Source organism: Pyxicephalus adspersus, chromosome 8, assembly GCF_032062135.1.
Source record: "Pyxicephalus adspersus chromosome 8, UCB_Pads_2.0, whole genome shotgun sequence".
NCBI lineage: Eukaryota > Metazoa > Chordata > Amphibia > Anura > Pyxicephalidae > Pyxicephalus > Pyxicephalus adspersus.
This window is the reverse complement of record NC_092865.1, coordinates 34,649,104-34,659,645: the sequence shown is the minus strand read 5'-3', so window position 1 is coordinate 34,659,645 and position 10,542 is coordinate 34,649,104. Positions and strand designations below refer to the sequence as shown.

At 36.2% G+C, this 10,542-nt stretch overlaps 1 protein-coding gene across 2 annotated transcripts in view; it reads left to right on the top strand.

Annotated features, from left to right (window-relative positions):
• DPH5 (diphthamide biosynthesis 5) overlaps positions 1-10,542 on the top strand; it is a 22,650-nt gene that overhangs the window by 932 nt on the left and 11,176 nt on the right. For both annotated transcript variants that reach the window (XM_072420007.1, XM_072420008.1), the window contains exon 2: positions 5,359-5,483. In XM_072420007.1, coding sequence (XP_072276108.1) covers positions 5,359-5,483 — 125 coding nt within the window. The remainder of the gene's footprint in view (positions 1-5,358; positions 5,484-10,542) is intronic.

Genomic DNA, 10,542 nt, shown 5'->3' with positions numbered 1-10,542 from the left:
TTATATAATATTCCATACTGAGTGTATTGTAGTAGTAGTAATACTATAATAAATATATGATAATTTATACTGAGAGTATTGTAGTCATATTACTGTAATATTTATACTGAGAGTATTGTTGTAATAATACTGTAATATTTATCTGATCATCTATACTGAGTGTATTGTAGTAATAATACTGTAATATTTATATAATATTCCATACTGAGAGTATTGTAGTAATAATACTATAATATATGTCTGATAATTTATACTGCGAGTATTGTAGTAATAATCCTGTAATATTTTTATGATTATCCACACTGAGTATTGTAGTAATAATACTGTAATATATATCTGATCATCTATACTAAGAGTATTGTAGTAATATTACCGTAATATTTATATAATATCCCATACTGTGTGTATTGTAGTATTTATTAAATAATCCATGCTGAGTATTGTAATAATATTGTAGTATTTATCCAATCATCCATTCTGAGCATATTGTAGTAATTATACGGTAGTATTTATTTAATAATCCATACTGAGTGTTTTGTGGTAATAATATTGTAGTATTTATCTAATGATCTATACTGAGCCTATTGTAGTAATAATGTTGTAGTATTTATTTATTATTCTATATTGAGAGTATTGTAGTATTTATCTCATAATCTATACAGAGAGCATTGTAGTATCATTAATACTGTAGTATTTAATGTACACCGCTGCGTAATATGTTGGCGCTATATAAATCCTGTTTATTAATAATAATAATAATAGTATTTATCCAATAATCCATACTAAGCATATTGTAGTATTTATCCAATATTCCTCACTGAGTGTATTGTAGTAATATCGTAGTATTTAATACATAATCCATCAATCCTAGGGGAAATTTCCCTACTTTTCAGAGCTATACTTATTCAAGAACAATTATTAAGTATAGCTTAATCAGTAGGGTTGGGTTTATCTGTGAATCTGGATTTTCAGTCTTCCTTTGTCTTTTTGTTTTTTTATTACTGCAGGATTATTTATCCTCCTATTTAGATTTAACGGACCCTGATACCTGTTGTTCTACTTGCAAAGTTTGTGATCTGTCAGGTGTTTGTAGCAGAATGGGACCGCTGATAAAACCGAATTAACTGCCTGATCTTCATGCCATGATATGCCGGAGGTCACTGTCAGGACTGAATTATTTATCTCTCATGGTCCCAACCCGGCCAATCAAGATGGCTGAAGATCAGGAGCTGAAAGAAAATGATGGCAGCCCCCTCGATGGAACGGGGACAGGTGATGGTATTTATTAAATTGGAATCAGGCAGATATGTTTTTTTATTGTAGAAAGGACATTTCCTGTTTGCAAAAAAGAACCTGCCTGATCGCAATTTTCTAGTTTGTGCGTTTATTCCCACTGTGTAGCCTGTTTTTTTTAGCATTAGGTTAATTTCTTGTGACCCTGTGTACCACTGAGGAAATGTCCTGTCAAGGAGATGCTTCTGGAAGTTAGAGGAATTTCCCCCAAGTGAGAAGATTTTCTGCCATAGATATTATCCCTGGAACAGGGGCCCCATTGGTAGATTTGATTTTACTATTTAGCTATAAAATATTGAATTATCCTTCACTTTTTTGTTGACAATCCCCTAGGGATGATCCTTTCCAATGTGGTCACATTATTGCAAATCCATCTCAAATCATTCTGAAACTGCAGAAATAGTTTTTTCCTAGAGTCACTTTACTTTTATTTCAGTATTTTGAGTCCGTATGCAGAGCTGTAATATAGGTCCCATCATCATGCACTCTGATCCCAGGGATCAAGATGCATGATGATGGGACTTTGGGTATAGATAGATATCTAAGACCTAGAAGTTCTGGTTCATGTGATAGGCAGAAGGTAGTCAGTTCCTGCACAGTGGACATCTGCTAAACCATTAGCAGTGAGGGATGGGCTGCCAATGGAGCGCAGACAGATAACACTTCCAAGCTGTAACTAAAGAGATCTCATTGTGCTGAACACTAAGAACCTGATTTATTAAAGCTCCCCAAGGCTGGAGAAGATACTTTCATCAGTGAACCTAGGCAATCCAGAAAAACCTGAAATGGATCTGGTCCAGGTTTGCTATAATTAAAATCAACATGTAGCCCTGACAGCTTGGGAGAGTTTCTTAAGAAAGGCAGAAAGTAGAATCCAATGCTTTCAGAAATGTCAGAGTCCTGTTACAAAGCAAGGACACAATTGTGTATTATTTTTCATTTACTGAAACAAGGTTTTAAATTAAGAAGTTCAAATTAGTGACAGGGCCTCTTTGAAGTGGATGTTGCATGAATGTTTTCAGTAAAGTTTCTGCATGCAAGGCAAAGAAATTGGTTCTTTTCATTTCCACTCTACCCAGCTGTACATACTTCCCCTTTGCTTTCCTGCTACTCTGTTTAGCCACCAGAAATAAATTGTTTATCTGGTTATATATAGCATGTGATTTATTTTTCTACTTTCCATGATACTGGGCTGGTAATTTGCGGATCATGGAGTCATCAATGTTATATGGGGGTGAGAAGAGTTATTGGATTTGTGGTAGACCCAAGGTGCACCTTGTAGCCTATAGCATAGGACCTCTTCTCTTGGCTACCAGCAGCTAAATGAAGCAGTGGGGTACTGGAAGGTGAAAAGCAGCTAAAAGGGGTGGCAGATAGGTGAATGTGTTGATTTGTTCTACATGGGCAAGAACCCTATGAAAAAGAAGAGCTCTTCTGGGCAGGGTCCTCTCCTGTGTCACTGTCGGTCATCTGCAACCCTTATTTATTGTACAGTGCTGCGTAATATGTTAGCACTATATAAATCTTGTTTATTAATATTAACTGCTTTGCTTTAAAATTTATCTATGACATGATGAATGAAATGCATCATTTATTTCCATAACATTTGACATTTCTTTCTCCAAGCAGTTTGATACTTTTCTTTTTCTAAACTGGCCTCAGCATCATCTTGTGTGAGCAACTGGCCCCAGCATCATCTTGTGTGAGCAACTGGCCCCTGTACCTTGTTCTAGCCACTGGCCCACAGGTGATGCAAGTCTTATCTTGGTCCTGCGTATATGTCATAGCTCCTTCTTCTGCATAGGAGTGTTGTAGATCTCGCAGTGTCACTGTAGCACACCCCATCCTGGAAATGAATATTTGTCGGCTAATTATATGACCCTGATTTATGAAAGCTCTCCAAGGCTGGAGAGAATACACTTTCACAAGTGAACTGGGTGATCCAGCAAACCTGGAATGGATCTGGTCCAGGATTCAAAACATTTGCTAGCAAATAGAAAATGATTTTTAAAAATCTGTTCCAGGTTTTCTGCATCACCCAGTTCACTTCTGAAAGTGTATTCTCTCCAGCCTTGGAGAGCTTTCATAAATCATGGCCTATATGAGGAAATAACCAGTATAACAAAGCAAAAGCAATTTTATTTGTGATCCTTTTTGCAATTTTTTTGTGATCCTTCTATCTCAATGTCTGTATCTGTCTGTCATTTGCAACCCCTATTTATTGTACAGCGCTGCGTAATATGTTGGAGCTGAATAAATTCTGTTTATTGTAATAAGAATATTGCAGTGAACAAATCACACGTGTAACCCTGTTCTTTGCTTGAGATAATTTGTGGAATGGTTATTAAAAATTTTTTTACCCTTCACTGCATTTTGGGTCATCATGATAACCATCACACTATAAAATCTATAAATCTGTGAAAGGTTACCTGTACTATGAGAAATATGTCAGCTACACTTGCTGACTTCTAAAAGTGCTTGTTAGCTGTCATGCAGATCCAGGGACTAAATCTTCGCTGTATGTAAGCAATTATTCTGGATGTTTTGTCTTGGTGATGCACCAGAGAGAGCCAGGCAGCTGGTGTGTTTAGAAGACCAGCAGTGGCAGATATCATATTTCTGAGGCCAGGGAAAATAAGGGCCCAGCTGGATGACACTGTCTTGTATTTATTGTATTATTAATAATATGGTAATGCATTCCTGATAGTAGGCATTATGATGTATGGAAGCCAGTGTGTTACCCATGGCGGTGCTGTCACCCTGCAGCCCATGTTGGCTGTGCAGAACCCAGAGACATTTGTATCCCACTTTCTAAATGTAAGATCAGGTTAGTTGGCTGGCTGCAATTCTCTTGGCTATAGGGATCTTGTATCTCCTAATGTTCCTGCTGTAAAATCTAGCTTAGGCATTATTATTATTATTATTAAACAGGATTTATATAGCGCCAACATATTACGCAGCGCTGTACATTAAATAGGGATGTTAAGATAAATAGGGAAGGAGTATAAATCTTTAATACATAGGAATATACAAGTATAAGGACAAAATATTCAGATTCCAGAATATGCTAGATCATGACTGGTTCTGATTTATGTTCCCATTTATAACTTTTTCCATGCATATGTCATATTCTATTCGAATACATTATTATATTATACTCTAAAAGCTGAAACCCAGATACAAAGAAATAGTCTTGGGACGTCAATCATAATATATATTGTCCTGCCTTGTACTTATCAGCATTCTTTCCAGATCTTGTGCATGCTTTCTGCTCTTGTTTTATATAAACAAAAGAACGGGAAATCCTTTGTGGCTGTTACCCATTGCAACCAATTATATTTCCAAAACCATTTTTCAAGACAAAAAAAATGTAAAGTATCTTTCTAAAAGGAACCTAGATTAAAGCAAGCAGTAACCTAACCACATGTTTTTGGGGTGTCATTTCTAGCCTATATCTTTTGTAATACAAACCGGGCAGCACAGTGGCTGAGTGGTTAGCACTCCAACCTTTGCAGCGCTAGGTCGCAGGTTCGAATCCCGGCCAGGACACTATCTGCATGGAGTTTGCAGGTTCTCGTGGGTTTCCAGGTACTCCGGTTTCCTCCCACATTCCAAAAACATGCAGCTAGGTAAATTAGCTTCCCCCCAAAATTGACCTTAGACTTTATTAATGACGTATGACTATGTTAGGAACATTAGATTGTGAGCTCCTTTGAGGGACAGCTAGTGACATGATTATGGACTTTGTACAGCGCTGCGTAAAATGATGGCGCTATATAAATACTGTGTAATATTAAAAACTAGAATAGTAGTCTTTTAATATTTTTTTGCAGGACACATTTTACATAAATATTAAGAGTGGAGGTTTATAATGCACACACCCTCATTCCCCAATGCTTTACTCTTGATTTGATTAGCCTTGATTGCCACTTTAATTTTAATTTTAGTATTTTGAACTGTTGAAAGTATTGGAAATGCAAACTCCTAGCATTTAAGACAGTGGTGCATATTATAAGAAAGCATCTTTAAAAAATACAAAATAACTTGTCTGCTTTACTTATTCAGGAGGAATTCTATGGACGTGAGCTGATCCTTGCTGACAGGGAAACTGTAGAACAAGATGCAGATGAAATCCTCAAAGATGCTGCTGTTAGTGACATAGCCTTCCTGGTTGTTGGTGATCCTTTTGGGTAAGTCCAAAATTATAGATTACTTATAACCACCGATGTCTCCAGTTGTATTTTATTTTTACCATGCATGAAATAGTTAAAACAACTCTAGCTAGAACAAAGGAAACTTGTGTTTCCCCCTCCATCCTCTCCCAGCAGGTGGAGGGTTAAAAATTGATCCACGTGAACATTCTAGTTGGCTTACTAGTTTTAGTGCTTTTTGGGTAGCTGGTAAAAAAAACTGTACACTGGTTATTCGGGGTTTTAGGATTTATTGGTTAAAATAATACAGAAAAAGAATAATTGCATTGTTGGTTACAAGCAGTTAAATTAAAAAATCTCACTTACTAAATAGAAATTTAAAATGATAGGCTCCCCCTCTGGACTTCTATATATTTGGGGGTTCTAAATATAGGAGTTTGGGTTTTGTCACAATGGTGGCTGGTTCCTGCAAGACAGTAATAAATATATGGCCCCCACATGCATAGTTACAACACACCATAGTCATCACTGAGATGTGCATGGTAATTGAAGTGACACTGAAGAGAACCACAATGCATACATGCAGCTACAGAAGGAAGCCAGCCTTAACCCAAATCAATATGCCTCTAAAGCTTTAAATCCCTGCATCATCAAACAGTCCCCCCAGCATATACCCATCATGACACCTGTACACTGACTACCCCACCACCACCAACCTGCCTCACCCCCATGACCACGCCTGCTCCCATTTTCCCATCTCACTATTACACCTGCCAACACTTCATTAGGTAAGATAGATCTTTCAGGTCCTCTGAAAGGTTTGTGTTCCTATGAATCTGGCAAGGAGCATAAACATATAGCAGAAAAAATGTATCATGCAAATGGGATAGATTTTTAAACAACTGCCAATCTGTTCTTGAATGATAGCAAAGAGCTGACCATTGTAAAAGTACTCTCCAAGAGTCCCAACAATTGCTGTACATGGAGTCTAAAAAATTACTAAGACTTTGTTTCTGCCAGTACTAGCGGCCAGGGTGTACTTTGTTCACAGTACAGTATTACTAATAAAGTACAAGTACATCTAATATTTTTGTTTTATATGTGTGTTTTTTTTTTATTATTATATCACGTTTATCTTTAGATATTTTTAGAATAAAGACCTAATGTTTGCTTGTTTTTAAATATGTTGAAAATGTATTAATTTTCATGGCATGTACTAACTTGATTGCACATGACTGTATCCAACTAGGTTTTTTTTTCTCTAGAAAACCTGTTTTAAATTTGACAGATGTAATATATCTTTCTGATACCTGATAGCTTGCAAACTTCCAAATCTAATTAGTTAGCATGGATTTGCCAATGGGGAAATGTAGACTCTTGTCATTGTAGATCATTTCTGCATTCAACAGCATACCAATTTGATGTAGCCATCATTGACTTTGTAGTAAATTTAGGTGGATTGTCTGTAGGACAATAAAGGATCCCAAGAGTATTTAAGTGATTTTATTATACTGGCCAATTATTCATCTAGGACTGGAGGGGGGAGGATTTTAAGGCTGCTTAAACAAGGTCATTTATACAAAGGGAACAATTGTATTTAAAAGGAAAAGTTACAATCCCCATTTTTTGTCACTTTCTGTTTCTGGTTTGGGGAGAGAGTTGTTCTGTGGGTTCCTTATTTAAACACATTTCAATAATAATATATTCACCACATTGATTCATAATTAAAAAAATGCTTTTTTACTAGTCTAACCACACATGAAAACTCAACAGGAAAGGCAAAATAAACGGACTAGTGCTTATACGTACAGTATATTGTTCAAGAAAAATCCAATATTGTTAGCAATGCAACCTCACATTATTTCCCATAAATATCTTTATTTCTTTCCAGTCTTGGGCAGTCTTTAAGAAATCTGCTGTGTCCGGATTTATAATGGCATCAGAAGCTGCTTGGCTTCATCTAATTCCCTCTCTAGAGATACACAAGGGATTTTTTAATACCTCATTACCAGTCATTTGTGAATACTCTCATTTATCTGCTCTGTCTATGGAGGTTTCCTCTATGATTGATCTTCCTCAGGGATGTTCTCTTTATCACTAGCCAAGATCAGGCTGTGTAACCTTTACAGAATTATTTACTTTGTCAATGCACATAACAGCTGTGGATTCTCTTTCTATTGTCCAAAATAATTTTGTTAAATATAAGTTTCAGTAGGACTTTCAAACAAAATGTTTAATTCTCGTTTGTAATAGGTAGGACAGAGTCAGCGGTGTTCAAAATCCAATCATCTTTCTCATGCATACAATATAATAAGATAAAGCTGGCAGCTGTCTCCTTTACTTCATTTCTTATAAATCATCCTCTTGTGTTTAAATCTCCTGAGATATATAAAATGCACCAATTTATTTTAGTTAAGTAGTCACTAGTCAACCTGATTGTATTTTATAAGTCAAAATATTATTAGAATATTCGTTTTTAATTTGATTTATTGCCTTTTTATAATTCCCCTGCACTGTTGGATGGAGACTAGGAGAGGGACAGCCAAATGCACTAGCCAGTTTGGGCTCTAATACATTGCACAGAAGTGTCAATCTTACACTGGGGGCTTGCTGGCAAGATGAAAGTGCAAAGTGATAACCTCATCAGCATGGAAAAGCTTTTTCATTGTCCAATCTTTAAGCCTGAAGCTGACTTATAACCAATAACCTATAACCAATAACCTTGACCTGGTTATGTTGTCTTTTAGGGGGGACTCTCAATCCTTGCTGAACAGAATTACAGATCTCTTAGCTTTTTTTTGAAACCATTAAAAAAAGAATGAAGTATTCTAGGGTAATGGGCAGTGGTGGCAGTGCAACATGCTAGCAAGCTGTATAGAGAACAGCAGAAGAGATATATACTGGCTAATGAGAAATTGGTCTAAAAATTGTCTGCACTACAACATAGTGCAACAAGTGCACCCGAATTCTGGAGTTCTTTTTGAAAGTTATTTGTATGTTTTCCTTTTAGGTGTAATCCTTTACTTTGTTTTTTGTTTTGTTTTTTTGTGAAATTTCACTATAGAATGGAAATTAACAGAAACAAAGTAAACCTATATTGCCATTCATGACGAAAATACATGATAACTTTGTTTCTTTGAAGTCCCATTACTGAAATATTCACACTTCTTGCGTGTAGACTGCCATCCAGTTAGCCATGACTATTTTTAACAAGCCATCCTTCACATGCCTATTTGCCTTCTGTGTCCTAAGGTCTCCTATTTTGTCAACTTACAATGTTAAGTGGTATATAAAAATTAGTTTGGAAACTTAAACTACTTCTCGGGTCACGTCTCCAGCCATTTATCAGCTGGCCAGGTTCCTAGTGGACTGGCCAGCTGATAAATGGCATTACTGACTTCCACTCACAAGTCTTTACCATGCAGGAAAACACAAAGACAGGGAGGTGACTGGGCATTTCTGAGACTTACATCTAAAACCATTAACCAGAATAGAAAGACTTTGGGAAATGGGCATTTGCTCTACATGAAGGTATGCTAATTACTCCTGTTAAAAGTTGTTCTGCCATTCCAGATATGCCCAAGGATCTTGATCTGCAGTCTTCATTTAAATCTCTGCCTAAGGTTCAGCTTTAAAGATGTTCCAGCAGAACCCCTGCTAGCCCAAGGGCTTTTATGTGTTGTAACCTATAGCAATCTGATTTCTTTCTTGATAAGTACAGCACTCAAGAAAACAATTGCATAAAATCACCTTAATTATTTAAAATTCACTTTCAACATTGTTCAATGAAATTTATTTTTTGTACTATCATCTCCTTTATAAGCACAGCACTTTAGTTTTTACTCCTTAGTCAGTATATTTATTTAATAACGGTCTCCTAAAAATATACCATTACACTAGCCTATTGATTTCTCTGGCAATTAGGGGTTCTGTAATAGTAGTATAACATTTATTGCAGGCAAATATCAATATACCACTGCAGCTATACCAGCATTAATTCAAATCAGGAAAGACCAATGAAGGTTGAATTCTAATAAGTTGCTTTACATTGAATGTCAGTCTGACTTATTCAAGAAGTATAAACTATCATACAAGGATTTACTATTTACACGTAAGATCTAGTGGAAGTATATGTGTAAGGATTGTGCACATGAACACATCTTTCTGTTTTTTTGTACAGATAATCTAAATACAGAGACACTGTCTCAGCTGTCTTTTTCTAGTGATTATTACAAATTAGGCCCCCTGCATAGCTAGTCACTTTGTAGTTCATACACGGAGAGAGAGATTACTGTAGGGCAAAGTAAATCATAATTGAACATCTCAATATAAATGATTTCAAGTCCTATCATTTTTATAGCATTTACAGAAGATAGAATAAACACTTAATGCTATGTGCTATCTGAAATCTGGTGCTAAAGAATTGAAATGAATATCTGTAAAGCTTTACACATCGTATGCCTTAATCATAAAGAGGGCTTCTGGCTCTATTCACTTATCATTGGGAGGCAGGTGGCTGTTTGACCTTTGATGGTATCTAGACGAGACATTTGCCCCCCCCGCCCCCTCGGGAATTCGGCTGTAACAATGAATTGTGTAGCTGTTCTATTTCCCTGAATAAGGGTTGATCATTTGTCAGCCAAGACTTATGACCCATAACTGAAAACCTCCACTTATCTCCTGATAAGTGTCAGCTAAAGAATTCAATATAATTTACAGTTTAATGTGATGTCAGAAGATGATGTCCACAGACACCAGTTAGCCACGATGTGGGTTTATAATAGATGTGAATTTACTCTGACCAGTTGAATAAATAAGCCAGGCCAATTAAAAGGAACATCATAATTTTCAGGAGATTATAGAAACTCTACCTGCTTTCAGTTCTTTATATCTTGTGGAGGCGTCTTCAGATGTCTTCAGTTCTTGGGTCTACACACTTGCTGTGGTCATTATTATAAGGTATCACTCTGTATGTTGTTTTTTTATATTATGGAGAGTACAATAGAAGGAGCTGGAACCCACAAATGTAAGTTTGAACTCCTTGGGAACAGCTGGGAACTATGGAAGGAAGATCTTTCTGGTAACGATTGAATAAATA